At 34.9% G+C, this 25815-nt stretch overlaps 1 protein-coding gene and 1 pseudogene across 1 annotated transcript; both read right to left on the bottom strand.

Moving 5' to 3' along the window:
- Positions 1–8395: 8395 nt before the first annotated feature.
- Positions 8396–10290, bottom strand: LOC143611006 (non-specific lipid transfer protein GPI-anchored 15-like). The gene is made up of 3 exons (XM_077085336.1): positions 9972–10290; positions 9659–9772; positions 8396–8699 (listed from the first exon to the last, which is right to left on the bottom strand). The coding sequence occupies exons 1-3, from the start codon at positions 10288–10290 to the stop codon at positions 8572–8574; spliced, it is 561 nt and encodes a 186-aa protein (XP_076941451.1). The 3' UTR covers positions 8396–8571.
- A 5053-nt stretch (positions 10291–15343) lies between these two features.
- Positions 15344–16628, bottom strand: LOC143611012 (non-specific lipid transfer protein GPI-anchored 15-like; annotated as a pseudogene).
- Positions 16629–25815: the final 9187 nt, after the last annotated feature.

Below are 25815 nucleotides of genomic sequence, written 5' to 3'. Positions count from 1 at the left end.
ATTATAAGAGAACTCGATCAAAGGCAGGTGCGAATCCCAATTACCTCCAAAATCAAGAACACAAGATCGGAGCATATCCTCAAGAGTTTGAATAGTTCGCTCAGACTGTCCGTCAGTCTGAGGATGATATGCCGTACTCATGTCCAAGCGAGTTCCTAACGCAGATTGGAGAGATTTCCAAAAGCGGGATATAAAACGGCCATCGCGATCGGATATGATGCTCAAAGGAGTGCCATGGCGGCAGACAATTTCCTTGACATAAAGCTGCGCGAGTTGCTCAACACGGTAGTTTTCACGAATGGGCAGGAAGTGAGCAGACTTAGTCAAACGATCCACTATTACCCAAATGCTATCATGTTTGCTTGCTGTCAAAGGTAACTTTGTAATAAAGTCCATCGCTACACATTCCCATTTCCACGTAGGAATTTCTGGTTGTTCGAGCAAACCAGATGGGCGTTGGTGTTCAGCTTTTACTTTAGAACAAGTCAGGCATCTAGCTACGAACACAGCAATATCCTTCTTCATACCGGGCCACCAATAAGTAATGCGCAAATCCTTGTACATCTTATCAGCGCCGGGATGAATAGAATACCGAGATTTATGCGCTTCACTCAGGATATCAGCGCGAAGATTCTCATCAAAGGGAATCCAGATGCGATTGAGATAACAAAGAATTCCACTCAGATTAGGGACAAAGTGCGCTTCCGCGCCACACGCTAACTCGGCGCGAAGATTGCCATTACTGATGGATGCGCGCTGCGCGTCGCGAATGCGTGATTCAAGATTGCTCTGAATCGGCGCAAAGTGAAGCTGCGTGCGTGGCAAGATACAGTTAAGCTGGCAGGGTTTACGACTGAGCGCATCGGCTACCACATTAGCCTTACCAGGATGATACCGGATCTCACAATCGTAATCACTGATTAGTTCGTTCCATCGGCGTTGCCTCATGTTAAGTTCCTTTTGATCAAAGATATGCTGAAGGATTTTATGGTCAGTGTAGAGGATACACTTAGTACCATAGAGGTAGTGTCTCCAGATCTTCAAGGCAAATACCACTGCACCAAGTTCGAGATCGTGAGTTGTATAATTCTTTTCATGAATCTTGAGTTGCCTTGATGCGTAAGCGATAACCTTGCCTCGTTGCATAAGAACACAACCGAGACCTTGGTTGGATGCATCGCAATACACGACAAAATCATCATTACCCTCAGGTAGCGCAAGAACAGGAGCTTCACACAACAGACGCTTGAGCGTTAGAAAGGCTTCTTCTTGCTTCGAGTCCCAAATATACGGTTTACCTTTGTGCGTTAGAGCTGTTAAAGGCAAAGCGATCTTTGAGAAGTTCGAAATAAATCGCCGGTAGTAACCAGCTAAGCCCAGAAAGGAACGGATTTCGGTAGGAGAAGATGGCGTCAACCAGTTCTTGATTGCTTCAATTTTGGATAGGTCGACATGAATACCCATCTTGTTTACAACATGACCAAGAAACTGTACTTCATTAGACCAAAATTCACACTTGGAAAGCTTAGCATAGAGTTGCTCAGCTCTAAGCTTCTGCAACACCAACCGAAGATGTTGCTCATGCTCGGCCTTGGTCTTAGAATACACCAGAACATCATCGATAAACACGATCACAAAACGGTCCAAGAAAGGTCTACACACCCGATTCATTAGATCCATGAAAATGGCGGGTGCGTTGGTTAAACCGAAGGACATGACCAAGAATTCAAAATGGCCATAGCGGGTTCGAAAAGCAGTCTTCGGAACATCTTCATCGCGGATGCGCAACTGGTGATAGCCAGAGCGGAGATCAATCTTGGAGAAACAAGAGGCACCTTGGAGCTGATCAAAGAGGTCGTCAATACGCGGTAAGGGATACCGGTTCTTAATGGTGAGTTTGTTCAACTCGCGGTAATCGATACACATGCGAAACGATCCATCTTTCTTTTTAACGAACAACACCGGAGCACCCCAGGGCGAAGAGCTAGGGCGGATGAATCCTTTAGCAGTCAACTCTTGAAGTTGGCTGGCCAATTCTTGCATCTCAGCGGGTGCAAGACGATAAGGAGATTTGGCTACGGGGGAAGCACCAGGGACAAGATCAACACGAAACTCGACTTCACGAGCGGGAGGGATACCAGGAAGATCATCAGGAAAAACATCAGGGAAATCACGCACAACAGGGATATCGCGAAGCTTCTTCTCTTCAGCAGGTTTGACCACATGGGCTAAGAATGTAATACACTTCTTCCGCATAAGCCTTTGGGCTTCGGCGCAAGACATAAGCTTAAGACCGCGGGAGGGTTTCTCGCCGTAGATATGAAGATCACCATTTTCTCGAGGTATGCGAATCAACTTCTTGGCGCAAATAACTTCGGCGCGATTCTTCGAAAGCCAGTCCATACCAATGATAACATCAAAACTTCCAAGAGGCATGGGGATGAGTTCGATTAGAAAATCGTTTTCATTAAGGTTAAGCGTACAATCCTTGATCACAGAGTTTATTAAAATAGTTTCACCATTAGCCAATTCAACTGAAAAATCTTCTTTTAAGTTATCGCGCGGTCGCGCAAGCTTCTGCTCAAAGGCGCGAGAGATAAAACTTCGATCGGCGCCAGTATCAAAAAGTATAGAAGCATAATTTCCGTTAAGTAAAAATGTACCATTAACTACGTCATTAATCGCTTGCGCTTGGTGCGCGGTTATATTAAAAGCTCGTCCACGCGTCACTTGGTTTGAAATCTGGTTCACCGGATTCGCTTGTGTGATTTGCACTTGTAGCCTCGGGCACGCGTTCCGGAAATGACTGGGATCACCGCAGTTAAAGCACGATCTGGGTCGTGGGTTTTGGTAGGTTGGTTATGGGTTCTGCGGGTAGACTGGTGGTGTTGGCACAATTGGATTGGCGAGAAGGACTCTACAGTTTTCTGCAAGGTGACCAGCGCGGCCACATCGGGTACATTGTCGACATAGGATTTGAGGTGGGTGGTGGAGTCTACAGGTTGGGCAAAAGGGGTGGTTTCCTGTGTAAGGTTTCTTAGTTGGCGGGGCAGGAAGTGCTGGATTGGTTAAGGCATAGTTGTGGACTACAGGAGGTGTTGGGTAGGCGGACAGTGGTTGAGGGGCGTATGCTAGAGGTTGGTAGGCGGGTTGCTGGACAATGGGCGGGTTGGTAAGCGCATAGGCTTTGCGCCTGCGCTTGAGGTTGTTACGGTTTGAGGGTTCTGGTTTGGTTTCTGTTGGTTCAGGGGCAGTCTTGGTGGGTTTGGTCTTCTCAGCTTCCCGCAGGAACAAGGTTCCTGCTCTGACATGGTTGTCGCTGAGCACAGCGGCCAACTCAATAGCGTCAGGGAGGGTTACTGGGTTTCTGGCCCATACAGAATCTTGAATTTCCATGGGGAGACCCCCAAGGAATTTCTCGATTGCTCGGCGTGAAGGGGTAACAAGGTGAGGGACCAGTAAGCTTAGCTCGTGGAAGCGCGTCGCGTACTCGCGCGCTTCTCCACTGTATTGCTTCAGGTTCCAAAATTCTTCCTCCAGGCGCTTTACTTCGTTGGGAGGGCAGAATTCTCGCGTCAAGAGATCCTTAAATTCCTCCCAGAGCATGCTGGTAGCAGCCTCTGCGCCACGCGCATGAGCTACTCCATTCCACCATGTAAGCGCTCTGGATTCCAGGACACTGGAAGCATATAGGGTTCGTCTGTCTGAGGGGCATTGGGTATGGAGGAAAGTGTTTTCAATCTTTTCGAGCCATTGGAGCATCACGGTGGCTCCTTCAAGACCTGTGAACTTTGGAGGGTTACCCGCGTTAAAGGACTTAATGTTGTAACCAGAGGTGTTGGTATTGTTTTGGCTCAAAGCTTGGGCTATTGCGGTGGCCATTTCCTGGGAACGTTGCAGCGATCGCCTGCGCGCGGCTTCCTTCTTCCTAAGATGGCGAGCTGATAGTGGAGGCATTCTATAAAAGTTTTAATTTTTAGTTAATATCTTGGTTTTATCGCAAAGTATAACTTTATAAAGCCTGGTTTCGCAGGGTTAGATACTATCAAAAGTTAAAGTAAAATAAATGACTTTAAATGCAGACTTAATAAAGGTAACAAATTCGAATCGAGAATCGACAATTCATGTATCACCATGACCTTCCAAATTCTCAATTTAAAATGACGAGTAAACGAGTATTGGAGATTGATGATTCATGTATCACCATGACTTTTCAATCCTCAATATAGAATATACAAGAAAATGAGTATTGGAGGTTGACAATTCATGTATCACCATGACTTTTCAAGTCTCCAACCTCAGAACATAATCGTAAATGAAAATTGAAAATCAACTATTCATGTATCACCATAACTTTTCGGATTTTCAACTCCCAACAAACGAATATGTAAGAAAAATCAATAAAAATCGAAATATCGCGGAATAAAACATAAAATCATATACTGCGCAGGCGCGAGCATATTCATAAATAACGAGTAATTAACAATAAGCGCGCAAACATGAGATTTCTCTCATGCGCGAGAGGGGACTCTTAGGTATTCTAGGCCGTTACGTCTAACCACCTATCCTAAAGTCAACGAGCTCTGATACCAATCTGTAACACCCCGACCAAAGGCGGATTATACATCGGGGCGCCACATATTGTTTCATTACTCGTGACACTATTGGGTGTCAATATTTAATAAATACATTCATTCGCGCACGCGCAAGGTAAACATAAGATAACATAATCATCATAAATCAATATATTATAAATCATAATATTCGAACATCAATAACTTGTCTTGATACATTTTAATCTAGGTCCAAAATAAAGAAAACTTCCTAGGTTATCTCGAGCTCCAAAACAGCTACTGCAAACCTGAACATGTGTTAAAATAAACGTCAAACACTTGCGTGTTGGTGAGAAATCAAGTTTAATAGTTAATACATAGATAACAATAAATCTGCGCGCAACATGTGTATGTCTGGTTTTCAACAAGGGTGTAATCAGATCGGGATCAAGTCTAAGATTCATAGACTGCCAGTGCTCACAATTGAGCTCACAAACAAGACAAACTGTGCATGTGTAAACAAAAGAGAAAATCATAAACGATAGTTCTCCCGTGTTCATCTAATGGTACCATGAGAACTGCGGAATAGACCGACAAGACGGTTAATGATCCACACATACAAATAAACAGCCAAGTCTACGTCCTCAACACATGGGATACTGCGCGACTAAAGTTCATAAACAGTTTAAGACTCTAAGTTTGTATGAACACATGAACATCCCAAAACATTAAAAATAAAAGGGATTAGGTACGAGATTACTCACTTGATAATCGGTGTGAAGATAGGTAAAGCAAGAACCAAACAAGCAAAGTTAACCTATAATTAAAGATTATTGTTTTAACGATTTGTTTTAATGTCTTGATTATAAGCTAGCATAATTAATAAGTAAATTAAACAAATTATTATATATATTATATATTACCGGAAAAGCAGGGTAGAACAGGGAGGAAGACGGAGGCAAAGAGAGGAGACGGCAGAGAGAGCAAGGAGGAGGAGAGAAAATGAGAGATTAAGTGTTTGTGTGTGATGTGTTAGGCAAATAATATTATTATTTATAGAGAAACCCTAGGGAACACAATCCCTAGAAAAGGGGAAAAGATCTCAAAAAGTAAAAGATTCCAAAAGCAAAAGATATGGCAGCTGCAGGGGGCAAGATAAAGCTGACAGGGAACAGTAAAAGCATGGGCGGGTCAGATAAAGGTACTGGTCAAGCATAGAAAAAGCAGATCTCCAAAAGATAATGTCAGTCACTTTTTCTGCCAACCAATGGGGTTGGTGCGCATGCTGCGCCGAAAGTAACTTTTCAGACATAAGACAGGTTAGGTCAACAGCACAGAAGATAAGACATCACAAAAGCAAACGACTAGATTAAACAGGAGAAAAGACTCAAGGGTTAAATGCGAGAAGGCATCGAGCGCGAAGGCAAAAGTGCGCGAGCGCGAAGGCAGACAGAACCAACCTTAACGCGTCGCGGGAAGAATTATATTTCTAAGCGCGCCGCGGGAAGAACTTCAATTCTAAGCGCGTCGCGAGAACTATATTCCTTAGCGCGTCGCGGGAAGAACAGTATCCATAGCGCGCCGCGGGAAGAACTAAAATCCTTAGCGCGCTGCGGGGACAGTTCGTCTCGCGTATCGCAGTAACAGGTGGTCTTCACGCAGGCTTCCTTGTAAAGAGTCTGGCGCGTGGAGCTGCGCAGACAACCTTAGGCGGGAAGGAACAAAGGACAGGTTCAAGGCTTAAGGGCGGGACGGCGACAAGAGGGAAAAGAATGCGGAAAGAGAGAAGAAGAGGGACGGGACGGCGGGAAGGAAAAGAGAGGAAGAGGCGGGAAGGAAAATATTATTATTAAAAATAAAGTATAAGTATAAATAAATATTAAATCATAAAAGAAAGAGATCGGATTAGAGAAACGGGTACCTGGGTCGGGTCGGATCGGGGCAGATGTCACACCCCCCCCCTCGGGTTTTAGGCTTAGAACTTCTAATTTTAGGTTCTTAACGGTAGCATGGTTGAAGCAAGGAGAGACAAATGGAGTAAGATTATTATTGGTTTTTCTGACCATAGCTGACGGAGGAGGCGGTGGTCATTATCTAAGGTGAAGTAGAGGAAGGTTCTGTTTGTTTTTGCTTAAAAGGTCTGCAAGAGGCTTACATCTGCAGGCGCGCAGACATATGCTTCTGAAGACTGTTTGTTTTTTTTAGAAAAAAAGATCTGAAAACTGCTTTTATGGTCTTAAAAAATAAGCTATTGTTCAACTTCTTCACTAGGGGTGTTCTTCGGGTTCATTTTTTGGGTTTCGGGTTTTTCGGGTCGGGTTCTTCGGGTTTCAAAGTTTTAAATCTTGACCCGAAACCCAACCCAAATCTCTTACGGGTTTTTCGGGTTCGGGTTTTTTCGGGTTGGGTTAATCGGGTTCCAAGTATCCTAGAAAACAAACAAACAAAAAGAAAAAAAAAATTAAGAACAACAATGCTAAAATTAAAACAATATATTCTTCTTTGCTTATAGCAAAATAATCAAATAACAAACCAACACAACTTGATAAAATAATTCAAAAGAAGGGTAAAACTAACTCGAGCCTTAATCGTATTCAATCGGGCGTGATTTGGCTGTTCAATTTAAGTTGCTATTAGTAATAAACGGAAAACATAAATTAATAATAAACAATCGATCCATAATAGTTAGAATGACAACAGTCAATTAGAGCTAGATTATGATAACTTTAGTGGCTAAGACTTAGCTTATTATACATAAAAATATATTTAATTTTAAAACTAGATGTTTATTCGGGTTGACCCGAAACTTATAAATCAAATTCGAGAACCAACCCAAATTACTTCGGTTCGGGTTCGGGTTAGTCTTTTCTCGGGTTCGGGTTCTTCGGGTCGGGTTAGTTCGGGTTCGGGTACGGGTTTTTTCGGGTCAGGTTTCGGGTTTCGGATAAAAGTGACAGCCCTATTCTTCACACATCTTCACGTCCTATCAACACCCAATGTCCAACACTACCACCACCACCACCCACCGTCCGCCGCCACCACCACCGTCCGCTATTACCACCGTCCACCCACCACCACCACCACCACTGCCGCCACCACCTACCACCACCCACCCACAGTCCGTTGTCGCCACCACCCACCACCACCGACCACCACCCACCATCACTACTGTCTGCCACCACCGCCACCACCGTCCATCACCACCACCGCCCCACCGTTGGCCACAACCACTGTCCACTACCACCACCCGCCACCACCCCATCGTACACCACCACCGTTCAGCTTATACAGACGATATCCAGTTTATAGATAACTAATTTTCAGCTTATGCAGACGATATCCAGTTTATAAAACAAACAGTATTATATTTTCAGGTTGCAGACCTTCAGACCACATCTTTAGTTGCAGACATGAAATCAGATGAAATAAGATTGCAGACAGTTGTTGTCTTCAAAAACAAATAGCACCGAAGAAGATAAAGCATAGGTTCGTACCACTCATAACAATCTTTATTTTCATTTTCTATTTGTTCATATAATTAGCTAGATCCAATTAAGTAAACCATTTGATGATCATAATAAGCATGTATGTAGACATATGTTTGTATGTATGTGTACACATGTTCGTATGGACAATACATGAACTCATTAGGTTCGTAAGTATGTACAAGTTATGTTATTGTGAGATTCAGCCTAATTTGTGTTGACACTATCATGATACAACCTTTTAACGTTTTCAAGATATCCGACGGTTGGTTAGTGGGGGTGGTTTTTTTATTTTTTTTATTTTTATAAATGCAAGTAACTTTATCATGCTAGCGATAGACCTTTCAGTTGATAACAAGAAAAACACGTTCCCATAATATATTTGTACACAAACAAATCGTTCACATATAAAATAATATATCCCTCGATCCTAAATAGATAAGAAAACATATATTCTCACACAGTCACATCACCCTCCAACATAAGGGGAAAAAATCAAACTTCTTAGCACTTGGAAGGACAAATAAATGGAGTTAGAACCCGAAATTGGTACTTGTTGAAATCCACGACACCACGAACATAACGAGCGCCAAGAGATGAAAAGGCACTTGTGATTGGCTTCCATTAGGTGTAAAGCTGCCATCTGTTTTAGACCCTGATCCTGCCATCAACGTTTTTTTTTTTTTTCTAATTAGCGTGAGTCACCACTATTTCAATCACAAAAAGAACACAATTTCAAAGTTGTCCGGTATACACGCTCGCAACTTCTTAGATTGTTTGATCATTGTTTTAATAATAGTCATTCCCATTTTAAAAGGTGGTTAGGGTCTAAAAATAGACAGGAGATCAAGGGTTCAACCACTACATTTTAGTTGTCAAAAAAATGTTTTAGTGATAGTTTAGTCATATTTATCATTAGCTATTTGTAAAAGTAATAAAACAAAATAGAAGGTGATAACAGCCCGGCATTATGCTTAGATTGCATATATATAGAATTAGAGGTGCACAAAAAATCCGAACCCGAAAAAAATACCCGGAACCGGACCCGAAAAAAATACCCGAGTTTTTGATACCCGACCCTACCCGTAGGGTACTGATAGGGTATGCCTTTCGGTTCCAAAATTCGTACTAGGAACCGGACCCGATTTATACCGGGTATACCCGAAAACCGGAACCGGTTCCATATCCGGAATAACCGGGTTTTTCAATTACCCGATTTATATCCGAAAAATACCTGAAAAATACCCGAAAATACCCCTAAAAAGTGCAACCTCTTAAAAAATCCAATCTATACCCGAAAAATGCCCAGGAAAAGCCCGAGAAAACCCGAAAAAAACATGAAAATAGGGTTTATTCAATACCCGGAAATAGGGTATTCAAATACCCGGGTTTTAGAATACCCGGTTCTATACCCGACCCGAAACCGATGCATAGGGTATGGTTTTTAGAGACAATACCCGGACCCGAACCCGACCCAGGTATTGGCAATACCCGATTTTCCAATACCCGGTCATACCTGAACACGGTTCCATACACGAACCCGGGTATTTGAAAAACCCGATTTGTGCACCTCTATATAGAATGATCCAAGTGCACATACATAGGATGACATTGGTATACCTGATGGAGTATCCGAGTCGGTCGGGCTTTCAGGCAATATATCCGGTTCGGAAGTTGATCCTTCTGGAGAAGCAGCCGGTGATGGCGTAGATGCAGTAGGTGGCCCATTTGCGGCTGCATACACGAAACAACAAACCCAAATTTGTTAAAGAGATTTGAGACACAAATATTAGATGTTAGAATTTTGACTCATTTACTATGAATGAGCTAGTGAGTTACTTTTATAGTTTTATTATCACATCAAAAAAATAAACACATATATTTTGGTCTAGAGATAAGATCATAACAGAACAGAAAATTAATAAAATGTTACCGTTGCATTGGCTAACGGGTGGAGTCTGAACATTACAAGCACCGGGAAGTGTTAGAGCGAGTGTTCGGTTAATACTTATACCAAGAGTAATACCCGCACCATTCAAAACTTGACAAAGGCATTGTGGCTGAGACTGAACCACGTTTCCGAGCTGGGAGCAACACGAAGACGATGGGGTAGATGTATTTCCCGTGACAAAGTTAAGGCAAGACGACATACCCATGAGGGCATTGGTGCACCCTGATTGAGCCGTGACTCCACCATAAATGGAGGTAATAAGAACCATGGCTAGAACCATACCAACCATTTCGGAAGCCATTTTATGCAATTGACTCTTTAATATGGTTCTAGGTAAAGCTTAAAAGCAGTTCCAAAAAAAAAAAAAAAGGTTAAAAACTTAAAACTTGAAAGGAAGTGCGTAAAGGAATTTTGTTTTAGCACAAATTAAAATGTCAGAATTGTGGGAGATTATAAATAATGTCTAACAAGGAAAAGGACAAGTTTTATTGGTTTATATGGTTGACCAACTCAACAAAATTACATTTTTAAATGCTTTTTTAGTTATAAAAACTAAAATAATATAAAAGTTATACGACCTCACCTAATAATGGTACGTGTGGAAGCAGAATGATCAACATAATTGGACCAAAGTATTAAAATCACAATGGACCAACCAAAAATCAAAATTCACCTAGCAGATCAAGGTAGGTTAACCGGAGTTAACCTATTGTAACATTTTTGGTAACTTAACTCTAAAGTCTGTAAAGAAAAACTAATAATCATAAAAGAAACTAACCGATAACCCATGTCATTTATAGATTTGTTTCCATTCATCTTTTTCGAAACTTTAATACAAAAATGTGTTTAATTTATTTATGCCATTTATAACATCTTATCATCTTTTTTAAGAATTCGCTATTCCATAGAAAAAATATAATTACAACTTATAAAAATCACTAGGCGCAACTTTTTCATGATTATGAAGAAATTGCGTGAAATACACCACGTATTCGTATGAATATTTCATTAGAAAATATCATTTGAAATTATAAACCAATTAATTTGATAACTTAATTGTATTTTTTAAGCATTTATGTGTATCATACGGATTCTAAAGCTAGTAATAACAATAAAGGAAATCATGAAATGGTTATTTTTGTGAGAAAACTCTTAAAATAACTGTAGGTCCCGAAACCGGATCCGACAACGAACGGATTTGTTCTTGATAAACGCTCGAAACGGGTGCGGTAAATCAAACGACCGAACATAATATAAAAATAATATAAAGTATAGGATGGATCTCGTTATCGATTGAAAGATTTAATATATTAAACACGAACCGACCCACCCAAGGTGAGCTCCCCTTGGGTGGATGATTTACACCATACAAACACACACACTAAAATGTGGCATACAAGTCCTATTTATAGCTAAACAATACATTCTAGAAGCTTTCTCCCGTTGAAGTTAAACGCGTGTCGAAGTTCTCGTCTCGTGTCCGGATTTCTCGCCCACTTTAATTATTAACTTGACCGTAAATATATAACGGGTTTCGTACTTTGATATCGCAAGTCACATTTTTGGCCTTACAATAACCAATTTTAGGGAAGAGAAAACAAAAAATAGCCATATTTTTTTATAAGATTCCATAAAGTCCATACAAAACCCAATGACGAAGATAAGTTTTGAAGCCGACGATATTTGTTTGAGTCAATCAAAATCATCCACTTGTTTCAAATCCATCTTTGCCGGTAAGTTTTTAACGCAATTAATCTTCGCCGCTTAGTTTTGACCATAGGTTTTTGACTTGTTCAATAGGTTACCGTTTTGACGTCACAGTTTTTTTTAAATGTTAATGGTTGTAGCATCCTGAATTATGTCGTTTTATGTAATCAGTTAACGAGAGCAAGATCGATTTAGCAAAGAAATATGAGGACCTAATTGTCATTGTTTAAACTCAAGCGCGATACTTCGAGAGCAAAATGTGAGAAAGCAAACTGCGGGGACCCATATGTAACTACGTTTGGATAAAACAAAGTTAAAGAAAACCCTTGGATCATAACTAGTCCAAGGTGTGTGACGGCTGTGGAAGGCGATCGAGAGAGGAAGGGCGACACAGAGAAGGGGCGGCGATGGCTAGGTCTAGGCCGGTTCAGTTTGGTTCGAGTAGAGTTGATGCACATAGCTTTCGTGGTGTTGTGGGTTCACTCCGACTTGTGGAAAATTACTTTAGAAACCTATTTTATCCCTAGATTTTAGAATTTTCAAGTTTTATCCATCTCATTATAATATAGCTGGCCAAAAATATCATGTTTCTCTAATGTATGTTGGCCATAAACTTCGTTGAAATACACACACACAAACAAACAAATTCATAAGTAATCGAAATTTTATTTTTTTAATAATCCAAACTACTAAGAATTTGACTATGGCAATCCCAACTTCAATTTTGTCATTAATAGCAATTCTAGTCTAGAATACTGCTACCAACGTTTATACTGATATCACCTAATAAAAATCATTACTTAGCATGTATACCAACATTTACAAACACTTTTATTCGCACCAGGAAATGTCAGCATATAATCACAGTTTGCTTTTATTAAAGACACGTTATGTCTAACCCGACATGCTCCCCAACAATCATCTGAGACGTATGTATCACCATCACAAAACTTTGGATCAAATGCTAACAACTCGGTGCAGGTCTTAGCCTTTGCCGATCCCATCATTCCAACTGTATTATCGATAAAGTGTTTATACAATATAAGAAATGGTGAATAAACCTTTTTTTATGTAATTAACTTTTTAATTGAACTTTGATTTATGTTTTGCAAGACAAAACTTATAACCATGAAAATATAATGCATATACCTGTGATTATAAGGAGTACGAGAAGCACCACATTATTGTACACATGAACACCGGTGAATCGAGCCATACTAATTTGTGAAAATTGTTAGTGTTGAGGGAAACAAGAACAATCTTATGGTTTTTAACAAAAAGTGTTTGTGTATAAATGGAGAAATCATTAAATACTTGCTAAAACTGATGTGGATGTAAAAATCGTTAATGATACTAATAATAAAATATAAAATACGTACGTTAATAGTCAAGCTCTCTCTCTCTCTCTCTCCTAGGTTCAAATTTGAACAAATATATAATTGGAATTATTGGTGTAAATTAGACTAAATTAACTTTTGAGGTTATAATAATAATAATAATAATAATGTTAATAATAATAATAATAACTAACTAGCTTTGTATTCTCTTGTGGATAGAGTTGGTTGATTTCCGACTTATTATTGTATCTTGTTTGCTTTTTAAGTTTGTATAGCATCTTGCTAGTTTTATATAATAATGTTTTTGAAAAAACATAATATGGGTTAACATATTTTTTACATTATCAACTCCAAAAATCATAAAATCCATAATTATCAAAAATAAGTTATCCGTATATTCTAATTGAAGTTCAATTCATATAATGTAGTTTATAAATATATAACACACGACTCAAATCCTCAAAAAAAAAAAAGTTTAAAGAATAAAAGCCAGCTAAAAAAAGGCTGTTTCCAAATTCAAAAACAATAATATCTTGGAATGAAATAAAACTTCAAACTAAGAGAAGGAATAAAATCAGAAAATCAAAATTCGTTAATCTAAAATTTTTTTTTTCTGGCTGTTCAAAAAAGAAAAAGTATATACTTTCCAAAATAATTATTTAGTTATGATATAATTACAAGTTAAATCAAATAATTATGTACCTTCCAAAGTAATTGTCTTGTCTCAGTCTTGCACAATTTTAGGTTTCAAGGTTATATCATTTCTAAAAGAAAAATTCATATCCAAAAATTTATTTTGTACCTATGGGTAATAATGTATTATAATTACTCAAGGTATCTGAATACCAAAAACGGATAATAACAAAAAATATTTTGCAGTGATTTTACACTCCCCAGTGAAAGTTGAGGGCGTATCAAGCACCCTCTAGATCTCGTGTATATTGATGACATGTCAACGGCTTTGGGCATGGCCAGCTCCCATAGTGTGAAGAGCGGAGTGTGTAGGCCCAGGATCGGCATCCAGTGGTCACGAACCAACCATAAAACCCTGTTCAATAAGTGAAACGTATTATTTTTAGTACAGTATGGATTATATAAGCAGTAACATGGTTTTAAAATTAAAAGTAACCGAATTATAAAAATAACACGTTTTTTTATTTAGAAAATGTCACTTCCAATTTCTTTTAAGTTGTAAAGAGGAAAATTAAGGATGTACATCATAAACATATGTCCAAACAATTATATATCGGGAACGTCAATGTCGGATGAAATAGGAACAATTAAAATCGTCGTTAGAACAAGAACAAGAACAACAACAAAAGAATCTCCAAGGTCGGATCTGGTTTGAAAACTATCAATTAAAAAGTTGCTAAAATCAATGGAACACAAAAGGTTTGATAATCGAGCTAATCGACGTTTTCAATGTTGATAATCGATTTGTGCAATCGAAAAATTCAACTTATGATAACCAGTTGTGAGAATCGCCATATATATGTGTGGGCAAACCGCAAATACTAAATACGTATATGTTTGTACGTTTGTGTGTGTATGTATATGTATGTAGGTCGGTAGGTAACTTAGGGCTGGTAATTTATACCCGATACACGAATAGACGACACGTAGCTACACGACTTTAACATTTACCAGGTAAGGCCTTAACAGGTTTTGTGTACTAAACAGGTAGACACGAATCTACCTGTTAATTTTCGTGTCTAAACAGATAAAATACATGTTTACCTGTTAAGTACATATTAAGTACCTGATTAGATTTTTTATAATTAAATATATATAATTATAAGTTATCCTAAACCCTAAATTCCTAAAACATTCTCACTTTCTCTCAGCCGTCACATTCTCACGACATTCCCAATTAGGTTAATACGAATAATTTGACTGTCATAGGATCGATTTAAGCTCTTATCGTGTATTATCGTGTCTTATCGTGTATGCCAGGTACTAACAGGTTCGTGTTCGTATTTGGGATACAGGTACACGATAAGTTTTCGTGTCGTGTACAGGTATACACATTTCGTGTTCGTGTCTTATCGTGTACGAGTATACACGATATGTCAGCCCTAGTAAGTATGTATGCATGCATTACGCTAGTTTGTATAAAATTGGTTTTGTCAAGTGTTTACTAGAGATTGATCTTTGATTTGATAACTAAAAAAATTTCACATAATATATATTTGTACAAAAACATATCGACACTCACGCTCCTAAAAATAAAATATCCCTCGGTTCAATATACGATATCATGTATTCTTACACCTCACCTTCCAACATATAGAAGATGTCAAATATATGGATTTACAACCCGAAACTAGTAACCGTTAAAGCCCACGACACCGTGAACATAACAAGGGCCAAGAGATGAAGAGGCAATTGTGATTGGCTTCCACTAGGTATCAAGCCATCTGTCTTCGACCCCGATCCTACAATCATCGTAACATTACCCAATTAGCACGAATGGTAGTTATTTTTACCCGAATAGGTCACAATTTAAAAGTTGCCGAATGTATACTCAAGCGCACACAACTTCTTAGATTGGTTAATTCAAGCAAATGAGATCATTATTCTAATAATTGACTAATAATCACATTTGTTATTAGTTTTTTTATAAAAGTAATTAAATAAAACAGAAAGTATTGACAACCCCAACCCAACCTGGCCCAACCCGTCCTTGAATATATAGGCCCAGCCATTATGCTTAAATTGCATATATATATATATAGAATGAAATGAACAACACAATGGGAGTGTGCCTTGATAGGGTGATTTACTGATTTTGGTATACCTGTTGGAGTATCCAACTCAGTCGGGCTTTCGGGCGATATATCCGGTTCAGAAGATCCTTCGGGAGAAGCAGACGGTGTAGGCGTAGGAGTAGTAGGTGGCCCATTCGCAACTGCATACACACAAACTCAAATTCGTTAAGAGATTTAAAACACAAAGGTTAGAACTTTGGCTAATTTACCTATGGATGAGCTTATATGAGTCTTTTTTAAGACATCAAATTAAAACCTTGGCTAAAAGAGTCAAACGAGTTGAAGGTCATCACGAATCTATATAACTATTGTAATAATATATAATGTAGTTTTTATTGTCTAAGTTTAACACAATAAATGTTTATTGGTCTAGATAAAATCTAGAGAGCCAAACAAAAGAATGTCAAGTCAATCTGACCCATTTTGGTTTTTATTCATTGAGTTGTATACACATATGTAGCCACATGTCTACTAAAAGGATTCAAGCGAAGAACAAAAAAAAATTTACCGTTGCATTGGTTAACCGATGGAGTCTGGACATTGCATGCACCTTTCAGAAGTGTTAGCGAGTGTTCGATTAATACTCATACCAAGAGCAATACCCGCACCGCTAAGAACTTGGCAAAGGCATTGTGGCTGAGACTGAACCACGTTTCCAAGCTGCGAGCAACAGGAAGACGAAGGGGTGGATGTATTTCCTGTAATAAAACTAAGGCAAGAAGACATACCCATAAGGGCATTGGAGCACACTGACTGAGCCATAGCTCCACCACAGATGAGACAATAAGGACCATGGCTAGAACCATACCAACCATTTTGGAAGCCATTTTATAATATATTGACTTTTGTTTTGGTTCTAGTTAAAAGTGTGTAAAGGAATTAGTACAAAAATGTTAGAAATGTGAAAGATTATAAATACTGTCGTACATTGAAAAGGATATGTTTTATTGGTTTGTATGGTTGGCCAACTCAACAAATTATTACATTTTTAAATACTTTTTTAGTTATAAAAAAAATTTAAAACTAATATGAAACTTATACTCCCTAATCCCTCACCTAACCTTGTAATTTATGGTTATTATTAAAATGTCTCTTTCGTGCTTGAAATTTGGTCGTTTGTCATTTTTATAAAGAAAAATAATAATGTTTTTTTTGTATCCGAAACCTTGAAGTTTCACAATACTTGTCAATTTTGTTCAAATCACTAACTCCATATATTTAACTCCACAGTAATAAATAGAAATCAAACCCTGAGTTCAAGAAGTTAATCTTTTTATTTTTTAATTAATTAATAGAAATTGATTTAGGGATGTGAAAGATGCTTTTCGTGGTTTACGTATACAAGGGAGAAATAGATAAAGTCTAATATGATATAATGTCAATGTAGAGGAAAGACCAAATAATCAATCATAACACTTCAAATATTATTAATATCACTTAATAAAAAGCGTTACCTACAATAATAGATACATTTACAAGCAGATTTATTTTGACCAGGAAATTGGTTAAAGTAAGCGCACTCGGCTTTTATTAAAGAAGCAATATGTTTATCCCGACATGCTATCCAACAATCATCCGAGACGTATTTATCGTGATCGCAATACTTTGGAGCGAATGCTAAATACTCTTCACAAACCGGCATCGGTGGATATGCCAATGCCGATGCCATCATTTCAACTGTATCATCGATCAAGTATACATATTAGTAAATAAAATACATTACAGATTAACTTGGTAAAGTATATACACCTGCGACTATAAGGAACATGAGAAACGCCACATGAATACTGCTGGTGAACCGTGCCATCCTAAATATTTAGTGGAATTTTGATGGGTATGGCATTCAAGGATAAAAACAATTTTATGCTTTTGAGTTAAAATGTTGTGTATAAATAGGTGAAATCATTAAAACTTACTAAAATTGAGATGAACGTAAAATCCGTTATGGTATTAATAATGCAGTAAGTTATTATTTAAAATCTTACCGTAACTGTTAGAGAAAATTATTATATAATAATGGAGTTAATTACAAAAGTGGTTTCAATATTATGCACAAGTCACGGATAATTTATAATTATTGTCATTTAAGTTTATTGATTTGCTCCTAAGACTATGTGTAATTGTGTCTTGAAGGGCAACAAAATGAAGGAGATTTTCGACATGTAACGCCATGTCAGCAGATGAGCGATTTTAATTTTATGAGTTTAGTGGTGTTGTCACCCTCTTTTTTATTTTTTATTTATTATTATTTCAACCGGCACAAATCTATACCCCCCCCCAATCGCCCGAATATCACCCGGGGGCGGAGTTGTAGCCCCTTATCACCCAAAACTCTCCCAATTTGCCGCCCGCTACATTCAGCCTGATGGTTCGTCAAATCATTGCATGCTTGGTTGTCAATGTTACAATTAAATCTAAAAACAACAAAAATTAAAGCCATAGAAAACTGCAGTTGGTCTTCAGTGGCACGGAGGTGATGGTACATTAAGGTTTAGAACTTATGGTTTTAGGTTTAAAACGTGATCAAAGGGGGTTTTCCACAATGATGTATTTTGATTTTATGGTGTTTGTGGAAAAGTCAGACCCGTAACGTCAAAATCAGTATGAACGGCTGACAACCAGTTTGACGCTGTTGTAAAAAGCCATAGAAATCCCAACGTCCAAAAAATTTATAAGGCTAATATTATGTATTTACGTGAAAAGAACATAATTTTTACATAGCAAAGTGATGCGATTTGACAAACAAATGAAAAATAGGTAATTTTCTAATATTGGTTTGTAAATTTAAACTAAAACACAATAATATGTTAAATGAAAAAAAAAATAACATCTCACAATAAAAGAGCAAAACGAATTCTGAACCAAGTTTGCCATGATCGGTGATCTAGTTGCAGGATTTTTAGAAGTGATGTGACATGTTGAAGAAGATAGAGAAGAAGAAAAGACAGAAGTGCTGAGAAGAATTAAAAAAGTTACCATTTAATTCTAATTTACAAACATAAAGACAAAATTTGATTGAAAGACAACGATGATAATGAAACTCCAATTTTAGTTATATCTTGTTAAAAGTAAATTTTGTTCTTCTTGCCTCATCAAATATATTTAATTATTTTATGAATATAGTTATATTATACTTTCATGACTATTAGAAAAATGCTATGTAGTTTTATTTTGTTGCAGCTTTAAAGTTATTAACGTTTAAATATTGTTAAATTATTTGGTTTAAAGTGTCTTAATTGTGAATTTTGTAGATTTTTTTTTTTTGAATCGAGAGAGTGTGAAGTGAAGATATGCTGACTAAATGAGAGAATAGTGGTGTAGATGATTGGTTATAGATCAAGAACTTTGTGTTTTGTTCATGGACAAAGTGTGTTTTTGTTCATGAATGCGGGCTGTGGCTGTGTGTCATCAAAATGACGGCGTTTAGGGATTGGGTCTTGTCTAAGCTTTGATTTAGTGAAGATTTTGACGTTGGTTATTTGATGCAACATTCGTTAATTTTCAAACCCGAAAATCCGACCCGTTTTAAATTTTCGGTTTGTTTTTATTTATTTATATATTTTTTAATTTTATTAATTAATCTCAATTTTCGTTCCATGTATTTTATGTGATCATTTCTAAGCAATTATATTCTTCACCACCCTTATAGTATTGCATGCCCATTTAAAACATTCACAATCAAGATAATTATATTTTTCACCACCCTTATAGTATTGCATACTCATCTATATCTTGGATCAAACCTAGTTATTTTGCAAGAACAAGCATTAATATATATTTATCTAAATCGTATTATCCATTGATAATCATAAACTTTTGCACATATTCTTTTAAATAAGATGATTTATACAAAATTATTTTATTTAATTTTCTTTAAAATATGACTAATATACTTGATATCTTTAAATAATTAACTATTGTTTATTTTTGTTCAACATAAACTAGCTTATATAATTTCTTTAAAATAATTCATGTAAAAGCCTTGTAAACTAATTAATTAGTAAATTAATTTTATTATGTTACTAAAATAAAGCAAAACATTTAATCATAAATTATTTTTAATCTTGTTATTTAAGCTTATATTAATAAGATATAACTATGCATTTACAAATCGTTATTCAACTAATAAATATCAAATGATTTACATAAACTTAAATTCATTTTAATTAAACTCATTTTTAATCAAAAATCTCTAAGTCCTAATTTGTCGTAGTTTCCTTTCCATTTAGACATGTGTTAAAATCTAGCATATATATTACTTGTTTAGGATAATCCACTGTGATTCTCCGCCTTGTTTGTTCGACTCTTTCAAACTTTCATCCTTATTTTCGAGATGAGTTTCTCACACCCTTTTTTATAAACATTTTTACATTTTGGGGGTAGCATGTGTATCCTATTCAAACATTTACGTAGTTATTCTTTATTCAAACTACAATTCGTATTATGGACTTGTTGTTTACTTTCTTACTTGCGTTGATTTCAATTGCAAGTGGTGACTTCGATAAGTATGATCATACGCCCCCTTTGCGCTCAAGGCCGTCGTTTTATGAGTGGAAAATGGACCCCCGACCGAGTATGTTGATTGTTACCAAATGGAAAGGACCGTTTCTTGTGTTTATCTGAGTACGTTGGTTGTTACCGACTGGAAAGGACCTTACTTGCGTGTTACACTTGTTCATAGAATTTTCTTTACGTATATATCAAACTTGTGTGATTTTCTTTACGTATATATCAAACTTGTGTGATTCTCACCAACTACTTGTTAGTTGACTTTATTTTATACTAGTTTGATACCCGTGTATTACACGGGTAATTGATGGAAAATTTTAAACTTTAGCCATTAAGTGAAATTCATTCAACAAAATTATTATATATTGTATTACAAATTGCATTAAAATTGTAAAAATTACATAACTAAGGTTACAAAATATGTTACAAATAAGTAAAAAAACCTTTCTTGTATACTAATTTGTTGTGTATTGGTAGGTATACATTATTTATCAAAAATCAAAATCTTTAGTCAATGTATTCTTGTAACTCTTGATAAGGTAACATGTAGGTTTGCTTGTAACTCTTGATGTAGCCACGTATAGTTGTCCATGTGGCAAATAAGGTTCGTTCAAGTACATACCAACCCTAAATAATGAAAAAAATATTCATATACATAAAATATCATACCTTTTAAACAATTAATATGATGTCATTTGAGATCATCTTCTCATGTTTATCCAAAAAACATGATTATCCCAAAAACCAGATTACCTGAACTTTGATGATATAATCATCCTTAGAATCTTTAGAATCTGAAATTGATTTATCATGATAAATTTGTTGTCATTAATATTTTATGTATGACAAATTTTTAATTGATTTTATATTTTATAATTAAAAGTTGTATAATCAATTAACACATAAAATCAAAAATTAAAATATAACAAAATGATTTGTTTCAGTTCATATGAATGTAAATCATAGGAAAATGGCAAAGACATAATAACCTTAAAGTCATTGTTCAAATAACAGTGCTTATTCTGAGTTAGAATATTAGAAGATTTAAAGTTGCATAAAGGGAATATAGTGATTCATATTTATAATAGTTCAAAATTTTGGATAAGGAATATGTTTAAATTTTAAATACTAACCCCGTGTGATTAGTTAATATTATGGAACGTAATTGAAATACTTAATTAATCAATATATATATATATACATATATACATATATATATAGGATTAGTATCATTTAAGAACTCTTAAATTATTTAAGAACTTGAAGGAACTCTTAATAACTAATGTTTTTTATAAAAATTTTTGTATGTTAATTGTATTTAAGTGTAGTTTTATCACTTTTAGCATCTATATTTACGATTACAATTATGAAAATTAGTTTTTTTACGCATATCTATGTTACTTTTTACACATATGTAAATTTTTTTATAACAAAAATTTTACACATGTGTAACTTGTGATTTGTATATGTAATCAAAATTTTTTTATAAATATGATAAAACAAGTCTCAAATAATGATAATATATAAAAAAAAGTTAAAAACATATTTGGTTTTTAAGAGTTCCTAAAACTTCTTAACTTTTTTTGAGTTCTAAAATGTTAACATAAATATAATTTTTTCTCTCTCCTAAAAACATATAAAAAATTAGTAAAAAAATGTTAAAAAATAGCAAAACAATTTTTTTAATGTTTCGATGTTTTGTATTAAATGTTACAACATATATTATATGTAACAAAAAAAAAACGATATTACATAGGGTTTTCGCGGGTTTTTGCAACTCAAGTGGGTTTTCATTCTATACTTTGCTTATATATATAGTGGGTTTTCATTCTATACTTTGCCTATATATATATAGGCAAAGTATAGAATGAAAACCCACTTGAGTTGCGAAAACCCGCAAAAACCATATGTAACATCGTTTTTTTTTTGTTACATGTAATATATGCTGTAACATTTAATACAAAACATCAAAACATTAAAAAAAATTGTTTTGCTATTTTTTAATATTTTTTTACTAATTTTTTATATGTTTTTAGAAGAAAGAAAAAATTATATTTATGTTAACATTTTTTTATTAAGTTTAATTGTGGACCACAAGATTTAATCTTTAATTAAAAACATGTTGTTGAGAATGAGTTTCTAGAGTTTTCACAACTCAAGTGAGTTTTGATGTTAACCTAACCCTATATATATATATACATATATATAACTTATAGAGAAAGAAGAATTGGGGGGTGTGGACACACTTGCGTGAATTCGGGTAACGGCTACAAGGGAGAAAGAAAAAGGAAACTAAGAAGCAACGATTTCGGATTTTAAGAAAGCATGGTAAATGACTTTTAACCTAATTAACTATTTTTTTTTACAATTAATATGAAAATGGAATATCTTTGGAATGTAATGAGAAACATGATTAAGTTACAAATAATAAGAAAAATAAAAATAAAAATAATAAATATCTCTATTAAGTTACACTATAATTAAGACGTGAATCTTAATGAATTTTTATAACATATTTTAATAATAAACCTTAGAACTGTAATTTTTTTTAAAATTTTGTGTATAACTTTATTATTTTGAATATAAACTATAATAAACACTTTAATTATGTACTAACCAATAGTTTACATTAACATAACCCAATTCGTTGTATTTCTATAAAAATATATTTAATAAGTTCATATAATATTGAAATTATGTAAAAACCTAACGAAAACGATATTTTATGAATCTAGGTTTCAATATCTTAAATGATTTTTGAAAAAGGAAAATAGTGGAATGAGATTGAAATAAATTTGTTGATTTAAAATTTTGAATTTGAATGCTTTTAATTAAGTAATTGGTCTTATAAGGCATATTAATTTAAATATATTTAAATATGTAAAAAAGGTATAAATCAAGTCACAAAATATATGTTTCGAAGCATTTTGGTATGAGCTATGGAATAAAATATGAAAACTAAATATTGATCTTCTTATTACTAAAACTCTTTATATTATATAAAAAGTCAAATAAATAAATGACATAGAGTTCATATGGTAAATTGTTATACATATGGATTGTAATTATAATATTCAACTTTAATAAATTAATTAAAGCTAAACACCAAGATTTATGTAATAGGCATTCTCCATGTTTGCAATATTTATACAAAATGTTTAGAGAAAATTAAGAAAATACACATTTTTCCCAATTAAAATGCATATGAAAAAATTTTAAATCCAAAAATCTGAAACCAACCTTATAAACAATATTATTCATTGTTGCTCGAATCTCAGTTTAAAAATACTTTGTAATTTATTACCATACAAATCCAAATTCTTCGACAATGACGCGCATTTATTTTCTTTAATTTACAATTATCTGGGACTTGAAAATTTTATTCTAACATGCCTGCAACTTTAATGTTAAATTTCTTTATTTTCTTATTTCACCATTGATGTTAATGAATAAATCGGTTAGGATTTGCCTTTAATAAAAATAAACTTAAATTCATATATTGAAATGACTTAAAGATAAAGGATCATATATTAAAATAGGTTGAAAAAAAGATGAGGATGACTATGAGATTGACAAGTGGCAAAATTGAGTAGGCTTTTATTATAATAGATAGATACATACTACAGGTACGATTATTAGAGGATGAAGTTCGATAAAAACACTAGACTTAGGTTATTTAACAAATGGACAAGTTGTTGAGTTTTTCTTTTATTAAATGTTATTTCCTTGTTTCGAACTTGTGTACTTGAAGTTTGAATAAATAAATGATAATATTGTCACATAATAGTGTCACATGTGTTTTTAGCAATCTGTACGTCACACTCAGGCGTTTCCGTTTAAGCCAGGGTGTTGTTACATTTGAAAGTAGTATTATTCTTCTGGGTGTTTCCCCAAATTAAGTGACAAAGAACCCTGGTGGAAGATTTGAAGCTTGAATTCAATAATTAAACATTGTATAATTGTCTTGTAAGTATTTAATTATTATGTGTAAAGTAAAATTTGTATTTTGTGTTTTAATTCGTCTAGCTTATCCCAGTTAAGGGTGCAAACGAGCCGAGCCAAGCTCGAGCTCGAACAGGCTCGAGCTCGGCTCGTTTAACATGCACAGAGCTTGGCTCGTTTTGAGCTCTATTTTCAAAGCTCGAGCTCGGCTCGTTAGTGGATTTTGAAGCTCGAGCTCGGCTCGGGCTCCGTTCGTTTACTACTGATCATATATTATTTTATATAATTACTATTAATTTAATATTTTTTTCTATTATAATTTATGTATAAAATAATATATATTATTTATTTATTTTTATTTATTTTTTCATAACATTATATATATTAATTAATAGTTATTAAATATATATTTAAAAATATATATATATAAATGGCAGGCTCGTTTAGGCTCGCGAGCCGGCTCGAGCTCGATAAGTGAAGCTTGGGCTTGGGCTCGTTTATTAAACGAGCTTATTTTGAGGCTCAAGCTCGGGCTCGGGCTCGATTAAGCTCGGCTCGATCGAGCTTTTTAACGAGCCGATCTAGAGTAGCTCGCGAGTAGCTCAGGTTATTTGCACCCCTAATCCCAGTGTGTTATGATCATCAAACTGTGCTATTCATCCGCATGTTTCCATGTTCCATGTGTTATAAGTTATAACTCGTATGTGTTTTTGTTAATGAAAGTCGCCATTAAAAAATAAGTGTGTTTTTATTCTTGGTGTTGTGTTCTAAATATGGATTAAAATTTGGTGTTGTGTTTTAAAACATACTGGATATAGATTACGATTTTCTTGGTGTTGTATTTTAATTTTGGATTAAAATATGAAAATTATAGAATTATAATGTTTCCATATATAATATAATACACTAGACGATTATGCTCCTAGAGTGTTATAAAACAGCTATAAAAATAAAACACACACCTTAAGAAACACACTTTCCATCTCGACCGTTAGATCACCATATCTAACGTACCAAATTACATTTTACACTTTTTAGACACACTCTACTTCTTATTATAACCCCATCATATATATATATATAGGAAGAGGATCAAGAGAGAACTCCTTCTTAAAGAGAATACTAGAGAACTAATAAAGAAATATTTTTAATTTAATTAAAAAAATATTTTTTAATTTTTTTTTTTGCCATTATTTTTATATTTTGTTACCATTCACTCGAAAAAAATAAAAAATAAATAAAAAAATAAAAACATAATATAAAAAAACTCGTTGTAGTGCACATATGCAATACATCGACTTTTTTTATTGCATATGTGCACTAGTGTGTATTTTGATATATGCAATATTGTTGAATAGCATATATGTAATTTTTTGTATTTTATTAGTGCAATAGTGTTATATTATATCCATAAATACAAAAAAATCAATATAGTGCATATGTGCATTAGTGTTGTATTACGCATATACAATAGTGTGTTTTGAGTACAATTATTAGTGTTGTATTTGCATATATTCAATAGTGTGTATTATATAATGCAATTGTGTTGTATTATATGCAATA

The sequence above is a fragment of the Bidens hawaiensis genome, unplaced genomic scaffold, assembly GCF_021521415.1.
Source record: "Bidens hawaiensis isolate Kalapana, Puna unplaced genomic scaffold, B.hawaiensis_p1.1 tig00029000_1, whole genome shotgun sequence".
Taxonomy (NCBI): Eukaryota; Viridiplantae; Streptophyta; class Magnoliopsida; order Asterales; family Asteraceae; genus Bidens; species Bidens hawaiensis.
Note: the sequence above shows the minus strand (reverse complement) of the source record. Positions and strands in the feature narration are given on the sequence as shown.

Bases quoted from the DNA above. Each gene is read 5' to 3' on its own strand.
- LOC143611006 (XM_077085336.1), bottom strand. From the start codon at position 10,290: ATGGCTTCCGAAATGGTTGGTATGGTTCTAGCCATGGTTCTTATTACC. The intron at 9,773-9,971 runs GTAACATTTTAT...TCGTGTATGCAG, and splicing joins ACCCGTTAGCCAATGCAACG to CCGCAAATGGGCCACCTACT. The intron at 8,700-9,658 runs GTATACCAATGT...CGTTGATGGCAG, and splicing joins CGACTCGGATACTCCATCAG to GATCAGGGTCTAAAACAGAT.